Source organism: Magnolia sinica, chromosome 3 (genome assembly GCF_029962835.1).
Source record: "Magnolia sinica isolate HGM2019 chromosome 3, MsV1, whole genome shotgun sequence".
In the NCBI taxonomy this organism is placed as follows: domain Eukaryota; kingdom Viridiplantae; phylum Streptophyta; class Magnoliopsida; order Magnoliales; family Magnoliaceae; genus Magnolia; species Magnolia sinica.
The window spans coordinates 126,125,325-126,152,081 of record NC_080575.1 but is presented as its reverse complement, the minus strand read 5'-3'; the positions used below and the strand labels follow the sequence as shown (position 1 = coordinate 126,152,081).

The 26,757-nt window shown below is 39.4% G+C and overlaps 2 protein-coding genes and 1 long non-coding RNA gene across 5 annotated transcripts in view; 1 reads left to right on the top strand and 2 right to left on the bottom strand.

Moving 5' to 3' along the window:
* LOC131241199 (probable inactive ATP-dependent zinc metalloprotease FTSHI 1, chloroplastic) overlaps positions 1-2,405 on the top strand; it is a 29,544-nt gene extending 27,139 nt beyond the window's left edge. Inside the window, exons 14-15 of one of the 2 annotated variants that reach the window (XM_058239925.1) lie at positions 2-251; positions 1,684-2,405. In XM_058239925.1, coding sequence (XP_058095908.1) covers positions 2-251; positions 1,684-1,875 — 442 coding nt within the window. In that variant the 3' untranslated portion in view covers positions 1,876-2,405. The remainder of the gene's footprint in view (position 1; positions 252-1,683) is intronic. The other variant, XM_058239926.1, reaches the window with a different exon arrangement.
* Positions 2,406-3,534: 1,129 nt separating this feature from the next.
* Positions 3,535-23,716, bottom strand: LOC131241197 (CLP protease regulatory subunit CLPX1, mitochondrial-like). Of its 2 annotated transcripts, none has more exons than XM_058239922.1 (15): positions 22,864-23,716; positions 20,341-20,402; positions 20,047-20,147; positions 13,147-13,230; positions 11,954-12,000; positions 10,651-10,725; positions 10,492-10,569; positions 10,249-10,305; positions 10,037-10,107; positions 9,836-9,935; positions 9,304-9,408; positions 8,662-8,724; positions 8,392-8,514; positions 4,518-4,676; positions 3,535-3,799 (listed from the first exon to the last, which is right to left on the bottom strand). In XM_058239922.1, exons 1-15 carry the CDS (start codon positions 23,392-23,394, stop codon positions 3,725-3,727), a joined length of 1,731 nt encoding a protein of 576 aa, XP_058095905.1. In that variant the 5' UTR covers positions 23,395-23,716; the 3' UTR covers positions 3,535-3,724. The 2 variants fall into 2 exon arrangements, with proteins under 2 accessions (XP_058095905.1, XP_058095906.1); XM_058239923.1 differs by having other exon boundaries at positions 3,535-3,796.
* LOC131241198 (uncharacterized) lies at positions 21,265-22,758 on the bottom strand. Its single transcript, XR_009168972.1, has 2 exons — positions 21,981-22,758; positions 21,265-21,820 (listed from the first exon to the last, which is right to left on the bottom strand). It is a non-coding gene; the product is annotated as an uncharacterized LOC131241198 (long non-coding RNA).
* Positions 23,717-26,757: the final 3,041 nt, after the last annotated feature.

Sequence of the window (26,757 nt, the reverse complement as noted above, 5' to 3'; positions counted from 1 at the left end):
GATGGAACTTGGAGAATCCAATGACCATACATGGAGAGCCGCCCCCTTGGAGAAAAAATGTCAGCTTTGTGGGTCCTCGGCTGGACTTTGAAGGGTCACTTTATGATGACTATGACCTTATCGAGCCCCCTATTAACTTCAATTTGGATGATCTGGTTGCTCAAAGAACTGAGGAGCTGATAAGTGACATGTATGGAAGAACAGTTTCTTTGCTGAGGCGGCATCATGCTGCTCTGGTAAAAACTGCGAGGGTATGTAAGCATCCTCTTGACAATGCATTCTTTTATTTTCCCCATGAAGAAACATTAGTTCTTTTGTTGCACCTAAATCGGTCTTTCCATCCTGTCTTTAACTGCACATTCGGAACCTCGGAGGAGGTTCCAAGTTCCAATGGATATTTTTAGCCGAATGAAGAGGAAAAAAAAATCAGCCATCCCACCACAGTGACATGTGAGAAAATGAAGAGGAAACAGAGAATGAAACCAAGAATAAAGAATGTGAAGGTGATCATCATGTATTGGTGTCAATCAGGAATACAAACTGTGGAAAACAGTACTCATTACACCATTACCATACTTAACATTCACAAATGGTCTTTTTCCTCTTTTTTTGTTTTTGTTTTTTTGTTTTTTTTTTGTTTTTGTATATTTACCAGAGAATAGTCTTGAAATCATTTAAAAAAAAAACCATCATCATTCATCCCCAGCTATTTCGTGTCAGATCTACAAATCCTGTTTCACCAGTCATTTTGATATGGATTAAAAATAAAAGAATGGAATATTCTAATAGATATGCACAACTTGATATGGAGGTGGTATGCCAATCAATTCATGTCTGAAATGATATTGGCAATGTCTTCAAAATCATATGATTTATGATTTAAGTCGAATCTTAAGCAAAACAATCGGAATCCCACCTTTGAATCCCACTTTTTATATGAATCCTATGATTTAGGATTCAAATCCTTCTTTTAAGCTTCACTTGGCTTTCATTTTATGTTTTTAAATTGGCGGGGGCATTTAGAATAATTTAGAAAAAAACCTTTTAAAAAATAGTTTAGAAAAGGTAAATTAATTTATTTTGATATCTATAAGAGATTAAATGATATATATTCTTTTCAACTTTAAATCGTAGAGCTTTTTTTAAAAATAAAAAATAAAAAAATTTATGATTTCTTTCTTAACTGGTCAAAACACCAAATTTGATGTATGACTTATCTGAAATATTTTTATGAATGATTACTATCATTTTAACTTGTATGTATTGTGGAATGATGGTTAGAAATCAAAATATCTTTTTTGATGCTCTACAGAATCAAATGACACTTTTCCAACATGATTCTACATTCAATAAAGTTAACAAGAACATAAATTATTAAAGCATCCTTATATGTTTTTCAAGGAAAACAAGGAAATATAAGAATCCTATTAACACTATTATGACACAGTATTACTTGGTGGATATTGATAGCGAAGGATGAATTATTTTATTTTTATTTTTTCTGATTTATTTATATTTTTAAGAAAATCATAAAAAAAATCTTACAATTTTCGATCTGATTTGCGATTGGATATGATTCAACTTCTGATTTGCGATACGATAACGATTTTGACAACATTGATGGACACATGGTATGAGTAATTCTACTGACAGTTCCTTATATGGGTCTCACCTCTACTGCAGGTTCTTTTAGATAGGAAGGAGATCAGTGGCAATCAAATTAAGTTTATTCTTGACAGTTACCCTGCCGAAACTCCTGTGAATCTTGTTCTGCAGGAAGAAAATCCTGGCAGCCTGTCATTCCTTGAAGCAGTGGAACAAAGGCACAATTTGGCATTCTCTTTCAATGCTTCAAAAGAAGAAATTCCACAATGAAACAACTGGCAGCAACTGTGAGCTGATCCTCATCTTCGATGCAAAATGCACGAGACGGCAGTAATTTTCTTGGGAGTTTCATGGGCTTGCATTACTCATGAGTACTTTAGCTTGCTTTTCTAGTGCTGATGGATTCAATAGGGAGGGTGCTTTTGATCCAAGCTGTATTGAAAAGAAAAGGAAGAAATTGTCAAGGTACTTTATCATGCTGATGGATTCAAAGGGAGGGTGGTTTTGTTCCTTGTATCGAAAAGAAAAGGACGAAATTGTTGGAGTAATGTGGATTTTTAAACGTTCTTCCTAGAAAGTTGATTGTATCAGAAGCTGCTGAGTGCTGTTAATTCCTGATTGGTAGATTTTTTTTTTTTCCTGAGATCACAATTATCTAAGTAATGAGTTTTATGCTAATTTGGTGTTGGAGATGCGATTATCCATCCATCCATCAAATGAGGCTTTGCTTTATTTTTTTTAAATTGTCCGACTGGAATTGGAATTTGAGCAAGGTTTAATAATTTTGTTTTGCTTTTCTATTTATTGAGCAACGAATTATGTTTGATTTGTGAATTTAGGTAATGCATAGAGATGAAAACCCCTTTCTCAAAGAACGGTGAACTGATGTAATCATTGAGATTCGAATTGCTTATGTGAGAGAAATTGCTTGGATCCAGTTGGAAAAAAATTTGATAGGATGATACATGATTCCTGGGCACTGCATTTCAGCAGTCAATAGCAGGGTCTACAAATGTGAGAAATTGCTTCTTCGACCCACAAATTAGGCATGATATGATGCAGAGTTGGTAAGAAGCAACTTGCCCCCCCCCCCCCCTCCTCCTTACAGCCCAATGTGAGGCAAATGGTTATACTTGTGCCCCCACCGTGGATTAGCCATGCTCTGAGCCACCGGATATTAAAAGCACACCATAAACATTGGCTAATAATTAAGCAACACTAAAAGAATAACTGTTAGAACCACAATTATGCAGGATCCCCTACCCAAACAGAGACTTGCTATTAAGCAAAGTGATTAATCAGAGGTTGATTATAATCAACCAATGTGCAGCAGTTCTTTGCTCTCATTTCTGGTCCAAGTCAAACTCATGCCATAACTTCCTTCAGCACAGTCCAATCAAGGCTGACCTATGGTCTAATTGGTCTGGGTCCTTATGGTAGAACAGGATTCATGGAGTCACTGCCAATTAATTTGGATGAGGCTCATGGTGATAAAACAGAAGCACCATGGCCATAGAGTTTGATATTTAAACGCGAGTGAACAACACCATTAGGGGATCAGCTGAATTGTTTCGCAAGATTAAAAAGTTGCCAAAACAAATCTCAAAATGTCTTGAATAGAAAAGCAGCCTAAGATTAAAAAGTAAGCCATTACAGAACGGCTACTAGAACAAAAGCTCAGGAGGGGCTAAAAGGCATAAATTTATTTATTTATTTTTGAAATGAGCTAAAAGGCATAATTGGCCCTTGTGATTGGTGGACAACTAACGAATGGTCACAAGGAAAAGCAATTAATGGTCCACAATCAACATGCCAATGGGTCCACAGCCATTTAATTTGCCGGTGCCATCAAAATTAGCTTTTCTGCCCCATCACAATATCAAGCCTTGCATCTGAAATGCAACAAACGCACCTCAAAAGCATGCAATCTAACAATTGAACCTATGGCATATATATTAATAGTAAAATTCATTTCCTAAATTATCAATTCATTTAGATACGGGGGTGGAAGTTTACAATTGGATCAACTAGCAGGCACTTGCAATGACTATATAGCGAAGATACAGATAATTTATATGGATTTACAGGGCAGAGATCTCAAATGGTTCCGCCCGAAATGTTACATGATGGCGACTCTAGAAGCAAGCTCCGACTCCACCTCAGCTTCTCCCTCAGACCCTTCTGGGGTCATCTGCTGCACAAAAGCTTATCTTATATATGGATCTCAAACAGTAGCACCACACATACAGGTCTTAAAAGCACATGTTACTTTCCATTTTTTAAGCAATTTTTAAAAAATTATTATAAAGCAATTGATATACAACAAATGCTAGCAGCAACACATTCCAACATGGAATGCATGTGCAAGATCTGGTCCATTCGTCTGTTCATCAGGCAAGCCCTGTGGTGAAAATGCATAGCCTAGAACTCAGGCCTTACTCTACTCAGTAGGTGGACAATAGGTCATCCTTCTAACAACAGACTGCTCTCTTTGTTTTCACGCATGTGGCCAACCTTGTCAGTGGCCCAGCCTGATGTTTGGTCTAGAGAATGCTCACCACCAAGGCTGCCTGACGAACAGCCTGGATCTGGCATATGCATGCACAATGGCACTCATGAGCCACCATGCAATTGAGTGCGACATCCAGGCCAGCAGGTGGGCCCACATTCAACATGCCACCTGCAGGCCACATGATGAGTGGAGTGCATGATCTTTGGGCTCCCACAATGGTTCTTGGTGAGTCCCATCAAGAGCCCATCGTGAGAGTCCTGCTCTCCTCTTATATGTGATAGACATGGTACTAGACACCCCCCCTCCCCATTTTTTTTTTCGGATGCAAAAAAATGGTCTATAGTATAGTTATCCGTGATACTACACAAATTAGAGGCACATTTTAAGATGGTTTACATACCACTGGATCCTTCAAATTATGCTGTGAGAGGTAGCGTTCTAATGCACCGTCGCCACAAAGAATTTTAGCTCCGCAACTCTGTCCTCCAATGGATCCAACAGCCTCTTCATCAACCACTACTGCATCGATTCTATCATTTCCTGTTCTTGTGTCTGGAATCTTAAAAAAAAAAAAAAACAGAAACAGATATTCGTAAGTCTACCAGCTTGGACATAATGTATGTGATATTATTTAGTGAACAAATAAACATGAACATGAAACTTCCCCAATGGCACTCTCGGGGAGTCACGGATCAGGAAGAATTTTGGGTCCGTGGCCAAATGATGGATGGCTTGCATGATGGTTGGAGTGGAGGTTTCAACACATCAGGGTGGAGCCCACACAACTCATTTGCATTAGATTATGACCCATTTTATAAACTGCATATAATCCAGTCCTGTCTAGCATATTGGGCTGACTTGGAGCAGACAGGTATGAAAAGTCACCCAATAATCAATGGGATAAGAAAAACAATGGCCATTGTCACGAATGGTTATGATCAAGCATCCACGTCCAGGATCCATCCTGACTCTGACTCGGTCACATCACAAATGGTAGATTGGCAAAAGTTTTATGATCAGCTGACCACCAGACACTAACTACCCTCTTTTATACAGGCTTTGGAACTAGCCAAGGCATAAGCTCACCCTGACAACACTCACGTGACAATGCAGTTACATACAGTACCTACTGCCAGCCCAATCCTGATGTGCACACACCTTAGAGGGCAAGCAAGCAGAGGGTCATTGGGCCAAGTTGCTAAACATACTACTGTGAACGCCCTCCCGCGTAGCACGTCGGAATGAATGCTTACACTTTCTTGGCTTTTTCTGTCTGTCAGTTTTGGCTTTGATTTGATTGATCGTGGGGTTGACTCAAGAGGTAAAAATGAGTTCGACTTGGAGTCACCACTAGCCAGAACAAGGCTTCAGAATCTACGGTTGGCTACGACCCGTAGAATCACCTAGAGTGAGAAATTCGAAGAATCCTTGACTCGAGTGACTCCCGTGTTGGTCTGCACCGTAGATTATGGATAAGGACCTCAGTTATGGAAAAGAAAAGGGTTAGGAGCCATTTTCTGCCTATGCAATGTATGGTCTCTACTTTTATGATATTTTGCAGTTTTTTGGAGGATCCAACAGAATTTTAACATTTCTATATTTCGCAGTGCTTTGCATAACCCATAAGGGCCAGACAGACATAACTAAAAAAGAAAACTATCTAGACATGCGTTGCAGAGCCAAGTAGCCCCGAGTAGGCAAATAAAGTAAAAATGTCCAAAAAATAAAATGAAGTGCAAATTAACTTTACTTTGCAAAGCCAAGTGACATCGAGTACGCAAATAAAGAGAAAATGGCAAAAAATAAAACAAGGAGCAAACTAACCTTGCTTCACAGGGTTTAAGACCCTAGGCATGCAAATAAAGTAAAAGATGGGAATGGGAGAATAATGAGGAATAAGACAAAAGGAAATGGGAATGCAGTGGATGCACTTGAAATGTGTGAAATGGAATGCAAGAAATGTGTGAAATGGGGTGCAACTAGAATCGAGATAGAAAAACTCTCGACTTTAGTGACTTCTTTAGTGGGCTATTTTGTCTCCTATGTCAGGCAGCATGTCTGCATATAAAAAATATTGAGGGCACCCCAAACAGAACCTCTACGAAAACTCCATCAGCTCGGACTCTATTCTATATTTTCACCCACACTGACTCTCCCTTTTACCCTCTGCTCTCTGTTCGTTCCTTGGCTCTTTGCTCTCTCTCACCCTTCGTCCCCCCTTTTCTCTTTGGCTTGAGGCTATAGGTATATATAGAAAACTTTAATATTAAAATAATACCCATCTCACGCTACTGGAGAGAATTTAATATTAAAATATCATTATACTAGCGATGGCACAAGATCTGGTGTTGGTTATAATATTATCTGAATAACTATGGGCGGTGATGTGGTAAAGGTAATCATTACTTTAATATTATAATAATATATATTATCTTATATATATATATATTAAAATAATGTATATATAAAATAAAATTGCTTATATATATTAAAATAACATTTAAGTTAAAATATTATAAAAGGAAATAATTATGGTATCAAAATAATATATAAAAGAGACAATGTAGGTATCCTTTCCTATTATTAAAATATTATATATATATATATATATATATATATATATCTTTTTCTGCAAACAATTCAGAAGTCCATGTCTTATTCGTTGCCCATCCATTTTTTGTGATCTTAGTCTCATTGGAAAGATAATCAGTTAAGCTTCCTAACAAGACTATAATCACCCTGATCGAACCCCATCTGACCTGCTAAAAGTACGACCATTTAGTGTATGAAATCAGTTGTTTGCAATTTGACTGAATGTCCCTTTTTAGTGATATTAGGCTCGTTGAAAAGGTCGTCTAATAAGCCTTTTAACAGAATTGATATCACTTCAATCGGACCCTATTTGATTTGCCAAAAGTGCAACAAAAGTTATTACGATTTCGACCACTCAACAATGCACATAACTCGGATTAGAGGAAACTTAATTTAGTTGGAAAGATCATTTGACTACCTTTCTAATGAGCTATAAATAAGCTTGATCAGAGATCATTCAGCCTCAAAACTTGCTTTCTATAATATCACGGCCACTTTATATATAAGAACGACTGTACTAATCTTGATATTGGCATAACTTGGAAATATGATTTTTCAAACCTTAACATTGTGCTTTCTGAGGAAGATTAAGTAGCAAGGAGAGTGGTCCTTGGGTAAAGAGAGTTCATTTTATCCTTTTTCGCACATCATTTGCTACGTATGAAGAGTTCCTAGGGTTCGGGCATTTGGATGCACAGTTATGACCGGATCTTTATTGGACTTGGTGTTGGCAGATCAGGTCCATTGGTTGTTTCTAGGATGTGCCGAGATGCTCCTTCTTTGACCCGTTTGGATTTTTAATGACTTTTAGATCAATAAGAGACGGTTTTATTGAAGTCAAGCTGAAGCTCGAAGAGTGGTTCACTCTTGTTTCAGGTGGGTGTCTACAACTACCGAGCATGAGGCACACACACCCATGGAATTCCCTCATATCAGGTAATAAACAGAGACACCATAAGCCAGCACCAAGGCACAAATATGCACCGCCGTTGGAACAAAAAAGGTAAGGATGCACGCTTAAGTAGTTGGCTGCAAGGAATAGTAGGGAACCCACCTATACATCTTTGCCAAACACTGCTCACATGCCATTATATATTACATCTCTACAATATGTAACGACAGTTGCCATGGGCGAAAATTACTGGCAATTAGTTTATGTAGATGATTATACTATTATGTATTATGAAAGGGGCCATGAGAAGGGATTTTAAGGGGAAAAAAGGGCATTTAGGTGGTTAAAGCTGAACTTGTCTCCAACTCATTCACACCCCCCCTCCACCAAAAGAGGGCTAGATTTCCATGATAGTTCACTGCCACTCATGCCACACCACCCAAAGTTGTGGGCACATTATTTACAAAGCCTCTCTCTAAAATCACATTGATCAAGCAATCCTAATAATCAAATTGATGGTAAATATAATGTTCTCAGCATGATTTTATGCTGAGATACATACACTATTACATCAACAATTTGGATGGTCTAGATTTCTGCACATATATTCCATGGGAGGAGAGGGCAAGCATATGACTAATATTGCAGATCTATGGTATATGACTGCATATGAAATTTGATTCTAATTTTGTTATGAATATGATACACAGCACTTCTTATAAGTGGACACACAGACATCTCCCATTTCATTGATTTACGTGGATCCACAAACCAAAAGAGATTTACGCACCTCGTACATTGCTTCCATTAAGATATTCTCCAATAAGGATCGTAAGCCACGGGCCCCGGTGTTTTTGGCCATTGCTTTTCTTGCAATTAGCCTCAAAGCATTTTCTGTGAAATGCAGTTTGACCTGGGACACAGTTAAAACTGATACAAATCAAAACACTTTCAGGCTTTGCTGATCCATCCAAAGCAATAAAAAATCCATAGATCTGTGGTCCTTTGAATATTTGATACAAAAGAAATGGTGTAGAGTATCTTGAGAACTGAAACTTACATTGTTCATTTGGAACAGCTTTTTGTACTGTTTTCCTAAAGCATTTTTGGGTTCTGTGAGAACCTACAAAAGCAAAACATCATGACCACAATTTGTCGTACTGTCAGAACCTATAGAAAACATCATATGAACATAAGGAATTCTTGGTTCCTGAGCCCTAGAACATGGCGTGTCTTGAAGCAGGAAGCGCCTACGGTTCAGTGGACCAAACCACTGATTTGATGGCCCCCACAATGGATGGGAGCTGTCCCTAAAAATCACCCACATTTGGAGATACTAACCCTTCAGTTGGGGATCTACAGATAGATGGTTAATAGCATCCTCTCTTTTTTAAACCAAATCTTAGCCATCTTTCATATAATAAAAGTTCGAAGACTTCGTGGTTAGAATCATCCAGTCAGGATGACCAAACCATGGTCCCAAATATGTGCACTTGGGCAGCTCAGGACACTGTCAACATCCTGCAGCCAGTACACAAACCATTATTCATAAGAAGTTTTTTCTTCTTCTTCTTCTCTCTCTCTAAAGTGTATGACCCATTAGTTAAACTCAGGAAAGATGATAATAGTGACAAGATGACTACAAATGCACAGAGATCCACGTAAACAAACAGAGCGCAGAGCTCATGCCAAAGATAACTACCTGAACAAGTTGGTCCTCGTTTAGAGCTGACAAACTAACGAGTATTGGAAACCGTCCAATAAATTCTGGTATCAAACCATATGCAATAAGATCACCACTTTCAACCTACAAAATGCAATAATTTCTTATAAAAAAGAATCTGAAATAGACTTCAAACTCCATCATGAAAGTAGAGCCTTTCAATGGGTTATATAGTCTTGATGTGCACATTCCACAAATGCGGGACCCATTTATGAATGATCCAGAATGAAAATCTGACATGCCCCAGAGTTGAGTGCAAATTACCTAAAAATCCTCCAGATTGTATGTCAGCCATTTAAATTTTCTTAACCACCCCTTTGAAGGACAATGGTTTGAGGGTTAAGAATTAGGATCAACAAATTTAGGATTTTTTGAGACATCTACCATCCACAGTGATTCCCACGAAATCAACCCATCTGAATCACCAAACCATGGGACCCATCTGTATGGACTGGTGCACCAGACAATGTCTCCTCAACAAGTAGTCCAGTAGCAACTGCTTTGAACTCACTGATTCTAGTAGAGATGATGTCACAGCAGCATTTGTTAGACCACCAGCCCTCATGTTTGCACGTACCGGGGCTCCAAACCCTATAGAAGAATCTTGACGCCTGGGCATGGACAAAAACAGGTTAAATTTCCATAAATGAACCACCAACGCAAGGCAATTAGCACAAGCACATTAGTTGGTTTTCTCATTTTAACCATATACCTTTCTGAGATTGTCTTTTCTAAGTCAATAAAAGCACCGCCACATATGAAGAGAATATCCTTCGTGTCAATCTGCAAAATACCAAATGCATTGCTAACAACGAGAAGCTAATTACATAGGTCAAAGACAACATAAACCTGGTGGTAGAGCTACCATATCCAGTGCAGCACACGATTATTCACACTTATTTCATAACATTGGTGCAGAAATACCTGAATATTGTCACCTCGAGGATGCTTACGAGCTCCCTTCTCTGGGACGTTGACGACCTAGATAAAGTTGGATCGAATTTCAAAAAAGCGAGTCAAGAAAGTGAAGTGGAAATATATTCTGGATCGACATTTTCCATGCTATTGAAAGATTAACAGCATCAATGCCAGGGAAACATGTTGGTAGTGTGGCATGCAGACATGCCACAGTATGAGATATAATAAAATTCGCATTTATGCACTCACTGTTCCTTCTAGCATTTTTAGCAATGCCTGTTGAACACCCTCCCCAGATACATCTCGACTGATGTTGAGGCTCTCAGCCTGCATATAAAAGAAAAGGGTGTAGAAGTATCATAAGGTAGAACCACAGTGCTTGAACATTGAAGATGTTACTACGAGGACCTTTTTAGTAATTTTATCAACTTCATCAATGTATACAATTCCCTGCTGGGCAGCAGCCACATTGAAGTCGGCAACCTGAGGAGCAAAAGACCAAGATAAGTGCAAGATTTCTGAAAGAATGTCACATGCCAACAGAAATTCCATAACATGGTGCTCATGCTGCAGAACTCTAAGACCAAAAAATGCACTTGGTAGGAAGCTGATAAAAATGGTCTGCTGACCGATCTTGGCAGCGCATGTTTATGCTAGGTACTAGTGAAAGACTTCTAGGTACTCTTGTGCGTCTTAGTATCGAATTTGTCAATATTTTAGAATTTGATTACTCTGTATTCTTTAATTTGAGAAAGCAAAGTTACACAGTCAACACTATCTTAAGAGTCGTGCTTTTGTCAATTTCAAGTGTGGTCATGGTGTGGTGGTTGCTTTTCCTACCAATATTTTTTCCACCAGAATAATTGAGGTACAGAAAGTGGAAAAACAATAATATGCCCAATCATATTTCATTGCCGAATCACTCCAAATGCTTCTTAATTCAAAGTAAACTCATCCAATCGACATCTATAACCAAAAGTCGATTCAGGGTAACTTCTGAATGCTTGCCTACACAATCCGCATTGGTAAAGTTCATAAATAATGCTTGGATGCTCTTTTTTTTGGTTAGCTTCATAAATAATGCTTGGATGCTTTGCTAAGCTTAATTCCTACCCTCTTGATTTTTGATTATTTAAACAAGAACGCTCATTCTGTGAGAGAGCCAGTAATTTTTATTTTTATTTTATTGTTGTTGTTGTTTTTTTTTTTTTTTTTTTTTGGTTCCATGCTGATAATATACGAGCTAATATGTATAAACAAACTGTGATTAAAATACACATGTGCGCAAGTGTACACAAGAATGTATGCATATCCATTATTTATAAGTGTGTGTGCATTCAGTAAGACAATTATATAGCAACAATATATTTTCTTGAGGTACTCCAGTACTTGAACCCATAGCCATGCTTCAAGAGCGGTTACAGAGTACGGAAGAGGTGATTTCTCAGGTTAGATGTACTTTCAGAATCAATATCTACATCCTCCTGTGTTGAGAAAAATACTGCTTCCTCCACTCAAATCTGAAGGCAGTCAAGGCAGCCCTCAACCAAGACTAGACGAATGAAAAATCAGAAGCTCAAAAAAAAACCGGCAAGGTAGCATGAAATGTGAGCAATTTAGTGGTAAAGGCATATCAAGAAATTAAGGTAAATAAAACAACATGTTGTTCATGAAAACCACAATGTCTTGACAGGATATGCTTGACAAATACCATAAGTAGCTTGTATAATATAGATTCCACATCTTCCCCTACATATCCTGCCTGCACAGAAAATTTTATTTTTTAGTCATTGTAACCAAACGATATGTTGATGTTATGAGCAAATAACAGCAACATCATGCAAAAGTTACAAGGGTTGTTTTGCATAATTACATACTAAAATTACAACAAAGGAAAAACAGGTGTATAATTTTTTTACTAAGAACAGAACTCACAGAGCAAACCTAACACAAGGCCGTGGTAATTCAAGAAGATAAACTAGCCAAGACAATTTCAGTGGGTGACCTTCTTTTGGCATGGCATGGGGTTGTTTTGCGGAAGCAGTCAAGGGCTCTATGGAGACTGGCGCTGGGTTGTAGGCTATTTGGGGTGAGAGGAATGGAAGATGTTTTAGAAACGAGATTGGCACAAAGGAAATGGTTTATAGTAGGGTTTTGTTGTTTTTAGTTGAATGGGCAACATGTATACAGGGGCTGAAAGATTGTTCTTTGCTTTTCTACTTTTTGGTTTCTGCTTGGCTTGTAGTTGGTGCGCTATCTCCACGCTCTCTTAAAAAAATTTGTTGTTGCCTCTCAAAAAAAAAAAAGAAAGAGGACAGCAGGAAACCTTTACAATAAATTTGCAACTCATGTAATGTAGCCTTTTTGGTATAATAACATGAAACTTTTCACCCTGAGAAGAGATGTTTCCACAGAGAGAAACTTCTGGTGGTGAAATGTAGTCCACAGTCAATAAGTTGGAACTAAAAAGTATAGTGAGCTAGGTTGCATCCTTTGAAAACTAAAATTCCTTTGCATGGGTCTAGATAAACTCATGTTGATGAAGCAATGAAAGGATTTCAGCCTCTGATTAGGAGCTTTGCATGTGGGAACCTGTGCCACATGTGCCGGATCCAAGCTGGGCAGGCCCACCATGATGCTCTAGCCCAAAAACCACACAAGTCCACTGATTAGATGTTCTAACATGAAGGAAAACAATGGTCAGCTTCTAAAAGTTTTCCAACGGTCCAAATGAGATGCACATATGCTGTCTGCCCTGTTCAATTGACTAGCCTGATTTTTGGGGTGAGGCATCAATACAGTGCGGCCCACAAGAGGAGAGGCTTGGATCTCTCCATGAGGACAAGGGGTGTGTGCCTTACCAAAACAGTATACATTATAATGCCAATACAAATAGAACTGAACTTGCCTGAGTCAGTGTTGTTGCGTCTGCAATAACAAATGGTACATTGACAAACCGCGCTAAAGTTTTTGCTAGTAATGTCTTCCCTGTCCTTGAAGTAATGTTACAAGTGCATAAGTGAAACCAGCGGCCATAATGACACAAGTATTAAATAATTGCAACAAGCATAATTTTCACCATCAGCAAATGACTACTGAGGCATGTTATTGTGTGGAAGTACATTTTGTGGAGGTGATATAATGCACAAGAAGAATCAGATAAAAATATCTGCCCAAGCACATGACTTTTTAATCATGATTCCCACAGGCCACAAAAGCAATGCTAAGTTGCACATGATTTCCCAAGGGAAGATGTGGAAGATGAGTACAAGCTCCAGACCACTCACTGGAAGGTCATATCATATATAGGCCATGGCCCAAAATCAGGCTGAATGAAACATCCCAATCACTTGATCAGAATAGAACTTGGAAATGAACGGTAGTCATTTCTTTCCTGAGATCGAGAGCTTAGGATTGTCCAACTAGCATGACTTTTGGATGATGGTCCATGTATGGCATGGCCCTCCCTATAAGTGCCATGTGTCCCCATAGGGGAAGAGAACTCATTGCAATTAGCATTCCTTTTTTCCCAAAAATGTTACATGTAAGGATGCATGGAACTGAATTTGCATGTATATAGTTGCAAACACATACTTTCAAAGAGAGATGAACATTTAATAACTTTTAAAAGTGGATCAGATACAAGAGAAGTAGATTTCTTTCTACTTAGGAAGATAAAACAATCAACATGTAAGGACTGCGTATCATGGGTTAATGGTTATGAATGTTTAAAGTAAGAGTGAAATGAATAGGAGTCTAAAGTTGTATGATATGGACCCCACGTGTGGAAATGAAGAAGGAGAGAAGCTCCTCCTCCCAAGTGATGTCCCGGGGGGTGGGGGGCATCCGAGGTTTACTCATTGTTGTCGTCTAGGATAAGATCTATATATAAGGAGATAAGGTTTCATGGAAAGACACGAGTATGGTACTCTGCCACCCTATAGTGGTCCATATGCCTCACTACATTGGAAATTTCTGATCCCACTTCAACGATGTACCCATTATCTGATCCAACCCTTCATTGTCATGGCAATCCTGATGCAGGACAATTAACCACTTGCTCTAAAAGCTCGAACTATTAAAGCATGGCGAATCAATCCCTTTATCTCATACCCAGGCCCCACATGTCATGGGTTAGGACCTCGGCCTAACCCCCCTCGTGGGCCACAAATCACGTGGGTACCGCCTCACATGGACCGCCCACCCCGAGTGTGCCCCCGCATCCCACAGGCAACCCCACTCGAGCCCGGTGTGAAAATGCCCCTGCATTAATCACCTCCGGTGAGGAGTCTCGAACACGAGACCTCCCGCTCTGATACTCATTTGATGCAGGAGAATTAACCACTTGCACTAAAAGCTCGAACTATTAAAGCATGGCGAATCAATCCCTTTATCTCATAGCCCAGGCCCCACATCTCATGGGTTAAGACTTTGGCCGAACCCCCCTCGTGGGCCCCAAATCACACGAGCTAAAGATATAATATCGTTATCGCCGATAATATCGCCGATAACTGGAAATGCGAAGAAAAATGGCGAAAAATGGAGAAATTGATGGAATTTTTTAGTAAAACTTCAGGGCATGCCTAAATACACATATTTGCATATTTAGGAATAAAAAAAATTACAAAACAATGCATTAAATAATAAGTTTTCATTTAATAGGGCTCAAAAAGCATGCGTTGCCATAAGAAATCGCTCCAATTGTAATCAAAATGAGTTTATATAATACTTTATGGGGCCCACTATAATCAAAATCACTCCAATTGTAATTAAAATGAGTTCATGTAATACTTTATGTGGACTGAGTCAACTCTATGGGGTCCACTGATTTATATACTTTTATCCACTCCGTCCATCCACTTTACCGTATAATTATAGGGCTTGATTCCAAAGATGAAGCATATCCAATGATTAAGTGGACCACACCGCAATAAATAGTGTGAATTTGAACGTCTATCGTTGAAAATTTCTTAGGGGCCATAGAAGTTTTGGATCAATGTAATTTTTGTTTTTTACCTTCATCGATGACTATGCAATCTTATGGACAGCTTGGATGACAAATAAAGATCATTGTGGGCCCTAGGAAGTTTTCAACGATAGGAATCATTGTCCCCACTGCTTTCTATGGTGTGGTCCACCCAAGATTTGGATCTGTCTAATTTTTGGGTTCATGACCTAAATTGATCTCGCCAAATGGATGGACCGTGTGGATATAACACATTCATCATGGTGGGGTCCACGGAACTTGGTGACATCCAAGCCACCGAGGTCAGCACGCCTGCTGCTTTCACTCCAAAGGGACGCGGATTGCAGCCTACCCCCGCCCGGACGTATTACCGTCCAAGCAGGGATCTGCGGGGCCCACCGTGATGTAAGTGTTTTATCACGCCGTTCATCATTTTTCTCAGATCATTTTAACATATGAGCCAAAAACTGAGGCAAGTATAGGGCTTAAGTGGACCACAAACTGGGGATTGAACGTCCACCATTAAAAACTTCTTGGAGCTGGAGAAGTTTTGGATTAAGCTGATATTTGTTTTTTCACTTCATCAACGTCTACATGACCTTATGAATAGGTTGGATGGTAAAAAAGCATCACGGTGGCCCTTAGGAAGGTTTCAACGGTGGGTGTCATTATCTCTGTATCTTCCTTTGGTGTGGTCCACTGGAGTTGTGGACCTACTTCATTTTCATAGTAAGATCTTAAAATAATCTAAGAAAAGCAATTAACGGTGTGGATAAAATACTTACATCATGGTGGGCCCCACAGAGCCCTGCTCGGACGGATTACCGTCTGAGCGAGCGGGGTAGGACGCAATAGAAGGGGACGCGGATTGCGTACCGAGTAACTTAGCACGCTAAGCGTACTGAGTAAAGTCTGTGGGGCCCACCATGATTTAAATATTTTATCCACTCCGTCCATCCTTTTTAACATATAATTTTAGGGCTCTAAACCAAAAACTAAGTACATCCAAATCTCAAGTGGACCTCACCACTGGAAACAGTGTGAATTGAAATTCTACCGTCCAAAATTTCTTGGGGCCACAGAACATTTGGATCAATCTTTTATTTGTGTTTTCCCTTCATCCATGTCTGTGTGATCTTATGAACAGGTTGGATAATAAATAAACATCACTATGGGCCCTAATGAGGTTTCAACGGTGGAAGTCATTATTCCCACTGTTTCCTGTGGTGTGGTCCACTTGAGTTTTGGGAATTCTTCAATTTTTGGCTCAACCACTGAAATGAGCTAGAAAAATGTATGGACGGTGTGGATAACCCACATACATTCACAGTAGGCCCAACTGAGTTTACTCAGCACGATAAAAGCGTACCGAGTAACTCATACGCAATCTGATTCTGTAAAAGGGTTTCAAAACCCGAAACCCTGAAAAAACTCGAGCAAAAGCCGCCGATAGAAGAGGTTCCGGAAGGGAACCCTAAAAACTCGAAAAATCTCTCCAAATTTCTCAAGATTTCGCATATTTTTCGCCCCATTAATTCCGATCAACGATCCTATTCTACAGGTACATACTTCCAAAAGTTTCTTTTTTCCCTTTTTTTCTCGATTTTTTTTGGTATTTACGCAGCTCCCTATATTATCGTCCCTTTTATCGTCAAGGAGTTGTCGGCTACAGTTATCTCTTGACAGGGCTGTGATTTTTGGTCAACAACTGTATTTTACATTAAAAATTGATAAAATCACCGAATATTCACCGATATTAGTAAGAGAAATGAAGAAAGTGAGTTTCGGTGTCGCAACTCCGGTGACACCGATAATATCGGTGATATTATCGAGCCCAATGTGAATCTCATGGGTTAAGACTTTGGCCGAACCCCCCTCGTGGGCCCCAAATCACATGGGTATCGCCTCACACGGGCCGCCCACCCTGAGTGCGCCCCCGCATCCCACAAGCAACCCCACTCAAGCCCAGTGTGAAAATGCCCCTGCATTAAATCCAGTATTGATCCAATACCCATACAAACCAAGTGGTAGACCCTTAGATTTAAATAATCAAAGCATCATTAAGTGCAATCAAAACTTTCCTAATAGTCAAAACAAAAGTTAACAATTGAAAACATTTATAAAACTTTTTAAAACATTTTGAGGGCCAAGCCTAACGGAAAAACCACTTGATGAATGTTTGATCCCAAGATCTAAACTATAAGATAGTTCTTAAGAAACCAGGGTCCATGTGAGCCTCAATCAGACCTTGATGCATACGCCTAGCTATACCCACTTTTATTGGCCACTTGATGACCTCATAAAGTAAGCCAAAACACTTGTAGTTGAGACCTTGAAATCCTCACGTCCTCGGTATAAGAATAAATCAGATCTAGTACATCCTCAAGTCAATCATAATCCAGGCATAATGGCCCTCACAATATAGAGACTTGAACTTGATCCATCAATGCAAGTGCCCAACAAATCCAACACCTGGAGCCTATTCCCATGGCACACTCACACTCCTGTGGGGGAGGGCAAAGGCACCTACTCATTGTAGAGCTTGATGGTGGAGACCTTCCATCCTGATTCGTCATCAATCCACTCACATAGGATGTCCATATAATAGTAAGAGTAACCACAGGCATGTCCTACAACTACCTAGGCCGTCATGGAACAATGGATATTGAGATCTATGACCCACAACTCTCCCTTGGTCAGTCACCATTGTGTCCAATCTCAAGTTCGCAAGGACAACCAGAAGAATTCCTCTCCTTCATATCCATGTTCATATATGATTTAAGGCACTCCCATACATTAACTATGGCATTGTAACATGTCCATCTAGGACCATGGTCATCATGATCAACGAATACGATCATCAATGTCACATCCATATCACCAATGAATAATATCCACATTGATTTACTAGGGCACAACTGCGACAAAGAGCAATGACTAGAGGGTACTTGTCAAGGACAATGAGATCCATGAAAGATGGAGAAGCTATTTTGCTATTTTCAAAACTTGTTAATGCAACCACTCTAAGAGCATAGGAATAGAATCATAGGAAGAACCATAAACCCAAATGATGTAGGAGTCTATTAGATACTTTCGTAGATTAGGATATTTAAAGTGAAAGAAGCTTCGAGAAAGATGAAAATAAGGAAAGACCATCAGACCAAAATAGATGCTCATCATATACAAGTCAAAGTTTGGAAGCGCATGGGAGATACTAGGTTATTTTGGTTGACGAAGTTGTTCAAAAATTTTATGAGATTGAAGAAAATGCCAGATGAATGGAGGGAAAATTCAATGGTTCCTACGAGCTGCACTAACTATTGTGGGATTAAACTTACGAGCCATACTACAAAATTTTGGAAAAAGAGTGATTGACCAAATGCTAAAGCATGTCAACATCTACCACTGAAGCTATTTTCCTACGTAGACAATTGATGGAGAAATATAATGAGTGGAGGAAGGATCTCCACGTGTTATTTATTGACTTCGAGAAAGCTTATAATAGGGTCCTTAAAAAGTTAATCTAGTGGGTGTTGGGAACGAAAGGAGTTTGAAGAGGATATAATTGACATGATTAAGCAGTAGTAAAAGAATGCGAGGACCACTAATGGAAAGAAAAGTGAGTTCTCAATTATTGTAGGCTTGTAGCAGGGATCAACATTGAGCGCACCTTTTCGCATCGATTATGGACGAGTTAATGAGGCATTTGCAAGAAGAGATCCCATAGTGTATCTTGTTTGTAGATAACATAGTTTTTATTGACAGGATGAGAAAGGGCATAACACAATGCTAGAGTTATGGAGGGGCGCTTTAGAATCTAAAGGAATTAAAATTAGTCAGACTAAAATAGAGAACGTGGAGTGCAATTTTACGTGGAAACGAGGAATAAGTTAAAATTGCTTTAAATTTTTTTTTTGGAAAGATGATGAACTTTATTAGAAGCAAAAGCCAAAGAAGAACTCTAAGATGAAAAACGACTATGATGGCCAAACCAAGGAAGAAAAATACACTCATAATTTATTAGAAAAAGTACAAGTGGAGTTTAATCATGAGGCATGTACCTTTTCCCAAAATGACCACTTTCAATATCTTGGGTCGATGATTTATTAGAGTGGAGAGATTGAGAAGGATGTTGCCCATAGAATTCATGCGGGGTGGAAGAACAAAGATGTGCCTCTAGAGTTTTATGTGATCATCTGTACCACTCAAATTGAAAGGGAAATTTTATTGGATACCTATAAGACCAGCCCATATTTAATGGGACAAAATGTTGGGCAGTTAAGGAACAATGCGTTCATAGGATGAGCGTAGCTGAAATGAGGATGTTAAGATGGATGAGTGGCAAGACAAGCAAGGATAGAATTAGAAATGAATGCATTTGAGGGAGCTTAGGAGTAGTACAGGCAATAAGATGAGGAAAGCTGGCTTAGATGGTTTGATAATGTGCAACAGAGGCCCAAGGGTCGCATCGGTTAGAACGTGTGAGTTGGTACAAGTTGACGGCTCTAGAAGGGCAAGGGGAAGGCCCAACAAAACATGTGTGGAAGTAGTAAGGAAAAAACTTGAACTATGGTCTAACTGAAGTCATGGCCCTTGATAGAGTGGAATGGCGGAACAGGATTCATGTAGCCAACTGCAATTAATTGGGACAAGGCATGATGATAGTTGCATATCATACATGTCATGTATAAACATGAAAATACATACACTTATGATGCATGTTGACATCTATAGTGCGACGCCATTGGTAATGTTGGTACATAAAGAGTATTAAAATAAACACTGCAATTATCAATCAAGTCCAATAAAATGCAAAATAAGACAGCGAAAGTGGATACCTGAGCCTGTTGGGCCCATTAAAAGAACATTGCTTTTTTCAAGCTCCACTTCATTGATGTCGTTTGTATCTGCTTCACCAGTACCTGAATCTCCTGCAGACCTAACATTCCAGATTGCGCCAATCAACATCAGTGACAAATCATAAACCAAATCATAGTGCTGATGTAAACATAGTTGGCAATTAAAAAAAAAAAAAACTTCCAACACAAAGACAAAGGGGCCTAGGTGATAAATCTGCATGTGGTTTGTAAAACAAAGAAAGGAAAAATTGGAATTGGAGTTTTGAAGCTAACCATTTTGGCAAAGAATCGTGATAGATCCGCTTGTAATGATTGTACACTGCCACGGAGAGAACCTGGGTGCAGGAAATAATGTTATATTATTTTCATGGGAAAACGAAGAAGCTTAAGGAAGAACATATAAATAAGTTGGTACATCTAAGCTATATTGCAAAAAATACGAACTGAAACCGTAAGCCATGTAAATCAACTGATGCTCATAGATCACTAAGCCATGTTTGGAAACCATGGATTCCACACCAAACTGTGGAAAAAGAAAAGGGTTTTCCTCTAATGTGACAATTTGTGTTGTTTCGATAGCAAAGAAAAGGATGGATATGGATTCCACCAAGCAATCATTATACTTTTCCATAATTTGGATTCTTGGAATAAAAAACTAGGTGATTATTATGAGATGAATATGAGAATTCCACTTGCTACCCAAACAAGAACATATAAACAAGAATCCATGTTTCAAAAGTTCTCATTAGGTGCATGGGCAAGGGACCAAAATATGTACACTCATTCAGACTTGGTCAGAATCATCCAGACTCTGTTAGATATGCACATTGTGGAGGGGCAGCAGGCAGCAGCTCATTCCATACTCCAAATCACATCTAATGAGTAGTATTCTCAATAGCTTCATTATCTAGTGTGTAGCTTATGCTACGTAACACTACGTAGCTCATGAAAATAACTTAAGTTGTGTGTAGCTTATGCTACATAATGCTACGTAGCTCATGAAAATAGCTTAAGTTGTGTAGCCTATGCTACATGTTTATTTGCATATGCTACACAGCCTACACTACACGCTATGTAGCTTACATTACAACTTAATTTTTACTAAAACATTAAAATCAATTAATGTTTTCAATAATTTGTTACATTTTTCAATTTTATTTTATTTTTTTATTTTTATTTTTTAATTTTTTTTTAAAATTTTTTTTGTGAGAATTAACAAAATTTTATTAAGAGAAACCGACTTAGCAAAACTAAGACAGGAAATTACAACCCAAACGAGGGCAAGACAAAACAACCATCAGCACCTAATGGCCGGAAATCCAAACAGCTACTGAGACCACAGCTTTTCTAACGAACCTAGCCACAGAATCGCTCCTGTTTTCAAAGTACTAATGTTTTCAATAATTTGTTACAATTTTCAATTTTCAATTTTTTTTTTTTTTTTTTTTTTTGAGAATTAACAAAATTTTATTAAGAGAAACCGACTTAGCAAAACTAAGACGGGAAATTACAACCCAAACGAGGGCAAGACAAAACAACCATCAGCACCTAATGGCCGGAAATCCAAACAGCTACCGAGACCATAGCTTTTCTAACGACCCTAGCCACAGAATTGCTCCTGTTTTCAAAGTACCGAGAGTTCAGCTCTCCCCAAATGGCCTACAGAACTGCCATCAGTACGATCCTCCAAGCCGTCTTCCCTTCCTTACCAACTCTCCTCCATGCCATGCCACAATGAAAGCCTCTGTAGAACCTGGCACCACCCAAGGCATATGGAAAAGAGAGAAGAAGCTAGCTCACAAATTCATAGAAAACCGGTAGAGATGATCAACTGATTCGGCATCAAACATACACATGAGGAAAATGTTGGGAATGATCACAGCTCTTTTAATGAGATTGTCAACAGTGAGTACCTTCTTTCTACCAACCAACCACACAAAAGTGGCTACCTTTGAAGGAGCACCATAATGCCAAAGGTAATAACTACAACTCAAAACACTCCAACTATGACTCCTGACCAACTTATAGAAGGATCGCGCCAAAAACTTGCCCGACCAATGAGAATGCCACACAATCCGTTGCCTTCACCCACCTTAGGATTGGAGCTTCGCAATCTAGATTTAAAAAAAAAAAAAAATTTGTTATCTTTTTAATGGTTTTAGTAAAATAATATAAGTAACAGTATTAAATCAGTTATGTTGCTCTTTCTTTCCTATTATTTTAGGCTGTGTTTGGTTGCACCAAAATGATATTGGTGCAACCAAGCACAACCTTAATTAAAAATCTAGCACGTTTCTGACGCTACAGACTATCAAGCCTTATCACCATTTCTACAGAAAACATATTGAATTTCCAAATATGACACTTTCCACAGCAAAATATCAAGTAAAACCATGCAATTTACAAACAAGATTAAAAAGAAAAAAAGAAAAAAAAAAGTACTTGAATTCAATTAAGATATGAACAAGAAAGCAATTACAAGGTTACGATGATGATGATGATACAAGCAGTTACAACTATAATAGTCCATTTGGGTGGAGAAGCTGCTTCATTCCCCTTTCCTGCTGTTCTAGGAGTATCCCCCCACCAGCAACAGCTCATCAATTCAGCTGTCTCCAGCAGGAGCAGTCTTCAGCACAGGGGGCATGTGTATGTGAAAATTATGGAAATGCCCAGTCTTGAAATGCAAGGGCCCCCACCTGCTATGCTGAGATGCTGGCAGCAGGGGCCATTACTTCCAGAACCACCGGATACAGCAACTAAGCAGCTTCTCGCCCTAAGCTGCCCCGAATTTACCTTCTTAGCCCGCTCCTGCCCGATGACAAACTTATCAAGCCCTTTGCATATCTCCTTCGGAGTTGGGAATTCGCTTCCCAAATTTGACCCGCCCCAACAAAACCCATCTTTTGAGCTGAACCCACCTCCAGAACCCGAACTCCCTCCCCCGCCCCCACGAATCAATTTCAGGTTTGGCGGGTAAGGTGGGCCCGGTGGCGACTGCACCGTGATTCCGTCGCTGGGTTGCTGCTGCCATATCTCTGGAGGGTCCCCATACGACCTCACCCGGCTTGACAGCCTATCGCCCCCCCTCCCAATTCCCGATAACCTCCCCCGCCTATCTAGGAAATCCCCCTGAAGAGAAACCAACTTGAATGGGCTGAGGCAGAAGGGCATTTTGGTCCAAAAATCATCCCACTTTCTGGTGTATTTGTTGTGGATATTGGAGATTCTACCCACATGCATGTGATTTGAAACAGAGTATCTGGACTGAGAGAGCGTTCTCGCCGCTGCGTCTTTGAAGGATTTCGATCTCACAGCAGCAGACATGGCTCTATTCTTCTCTTTTTTTCAGATTTAAAAAAGGAAAAAAAAAACAAAAAAAAAAAAAAACAAAGGAAGATTATCAGAAAAGCGATGGAGTGGAGGCCATAGAGGTGATAAAACGAAAATGGTGGGGGTATTTTTGGAAGAAAAATAGTGGGTCTTCTATGGTTTTGCAATCACCAGTCTGGAATTGCTCTGCTTTTCTGCGCAGAGGGAAGGTGGAATTGGTAGAGAAGAGAAGGTGTTGGGAGTAAAAAAAAAAAAAAAACCAAGGGGAGAGGGTATTTTGGGAAGAAAAATCGTGAGCCGTCTTTGGTTTTGGGTGTGGATTGAAAGAAAGAAAGAGGAAGTACTCCTCTGATAACAGGATTATGGTACATAAATACTCTGCTGGAGTATGGAAAATCATACACATCGATACACTCTATGCACACATGGCAGTGAATTCTATAAATCAAAACCGTCCAAATGATGGGAATTATTTTTTTATGATTTATATATAATTAAAAATTGATACATACATTTATATTTGTAAAATTTGAACTAATGAAATATTTTCAGCCATCTGTTTGAGGCCACGAAACAAGCAGTTGGGATTATCTGTCCGCCCAAGTCAGTGACGGTTTTGATGTTTTGGATTAAAATGCATGCTTCCCTTGTGTAGAACTGGTATGCGAGCATTTTATATCCGTGGTCAGGGAGAGTATGGGATGATCACTCCTTTGGGAAAATATCTTTCTTCCTGGCACGGAAGTGGAGCCTACTCAGACCTCACACGTGTTTTGATGGAGCAATGACGCATGCGTTGTGGGTATGATACAAGTGAGTTTTCCACCGTACACGTGGCATTTATCTAGAATCCGAACCGATAAAATAGTAGGAAAAACTTTAGATTGGATATTTTAATCAAAATTAAATCGACTAGAGAATAGTGACTTCTGATTAATGGACCACTACCTATCAAATTTGCCGCATGTACTACTTTTTTTGTTTCACAGCCCATTAGAAGTCCTTCAATCGACTTGTCATGATCACACAGTCATTATAGTTTTCTACCTATGATCCATCTACGTAGGTTGGAAAGTTCGGATCAGCGATAAATGCTGCGTGTACGGTGGAAACTTCACCTACATCGTGGCCACCATGCATTCCCCTACGCAATATCGAAAGCAACCCGACATCTCCAACCAAAAGACGGAATTGCCCATGTCATCAGGAGGAGCGGACTAGGTGCGGCCCTTGCCGTGGGACTCACCTTGATGTATGTATCTATATCTACGCCGTCCATCTGCTTTTAGAGATCATTCTAAGGTATGATCAAAAAAAATAAAACATATCCAAATTCAGGTGGGCCATACAATAGGAAACATGGTGATTGACCATTAAAAACCCATTGTAGGCCACAATAGGTTTTGATCAAGCCGGATATGGACGCGGATTACCAGCGAGTTTGGCTAATGAAGCAACGTCACCAAGTTCTGTGGGCCTCACCATGGTGTATGTGTTTTACCCACACTGTTCATCCGTATGAAAGAGATGATTTTAAGAATGGGTAAAGAATGAGTCAGATACAAAGCTCAAGTAGATCCCACCGAGAAAACAGGGGGCACGGTGACACCTATTTTTGAAACCTTCCTAGGGCCACCATAAATAATGTTTATTTGAGATCTAACTTATTTAAATGTTAACACAGATATGGATAAAGGGATCACACAAATATGGATAACTTATGCAGCCTCTAACTATTTTTTAATGGTAGGTGTTCAATCCCCATTAGTTTCTTTTTTTTTGTTATTTTTTTATAATGGTAGGTGTTCAATCCCCATTAGTTTCTTTTTTTTTGTTATTTTTTTATATTTTAAGGATTCACTTGAGCTTTGGAAACCCTCATTTTTTGGCTCAAGCCCTGAAATGATCTCTTCAAATGAATGGATTGCATAGACACAATACATCCATCATGGGGGAGGCCACGGAACTTGGTGACATCATTTCAGTAGCAAAACTCGGTAATACGTGTCTTTTCAGGTTTGATGGCACTGAAGTCTGAAACATTAACTTGGCCCGTAAGAAGTTTTTTATGGTGGGAGTTTCAAGCAACTCGGCGGCACCTAATCCGCACCCTTTTTGCCTGACAATTACAGCCTCTCTTTCCACTTTTCGCCACAGGAGTGGAAAGTTTGAGTGTTCCGCTGCGGCGGATTTACTTGATACTCCGGCAGCACATGACCCTTGATATGCAGTGATGTAGAGCGGGTCGCGGACAATTACATGGCCAAGATGGATCAGAAAAGGCCCGGTCGACGACAGAAGTGATCCAGACCATCGAACCTTAAATCGGGCATAAAATATATGATTTTGGGATAGAACGAGCTACTGAAGCCAACCAACCCCGCTACGCCGAGTTGCGCAGCCCGGAATTGCAAAAAACTCCTGAATTGACGGTCGTTTCCCTGTTTTAATTTCGTTTTTACTATAAATAGTAAGTTTTAGTTTGATTATAACTCTTCATCCGTCGGGCTTTAGGAGTTGCGCCCAACGTGAAAAAAGCTTAAAATAATTAGGAGAACGGTTTGGTGAAGCCAAATAGGACACTTACTATTTTTGGCCAAACACCATGCACACTAACTAGTGGAAATCATGACCGTCTCTATAAATAGTAAGTTTACTATCGGTAATACGTGTCTTTTCAGGTTTGATGGCACTGAAGTCTGAAACATTAACTTGGCCCGTAAGAAGTTTTTTATGGTGGGAGTTTCAAGCAACTCGGCGGCACCTAATCCGCACCCTTTTTGCCTGACAATTACAGCCTCTCTTTCCACTTTTCGCCACAGGAGTGGAAAGTTTGAGTGTTCCGCTGCGGCGGATTTACTTGATACTCCGGCACGTTCATCCCTGCGTCACGCAGTAACTCAGAAATTGTAAGTTAACTCAAATTAAACAGTCTGATCATGAAATAAGCATAATTTTTGGTCAGTAATATATTAAACTTAGATCCATAGTTTAGACTGTTTAGTTAAAACTAAATTCTATTCCATTTGAGCAATTTCTAAGCAATTCATCAGACTCTGCCAGAGTAACATAGTTTTCCTTCTATCTGATGAGTGTCAGCGAATAAGACGTGAGTATCCTTCAACCAATCTGATTTGGGGATGGAGGACTTGCTGAGGTGATTTAATTTGACTAAGCATGTGCCACGTGGATAATTCGAGTGCCTAAGTATCAAGCTTCATGCACTGCCAGAGTATCAAATAACTCTCCAAACGTGCATTTATAGAAGAGAAATCGTGGGTGTTAACAATGGGCCTCAATGTGAATGCATCCTTAGTTGAATCCTATTCGTTCAGATTTGTGACCCCAACTGTGGGT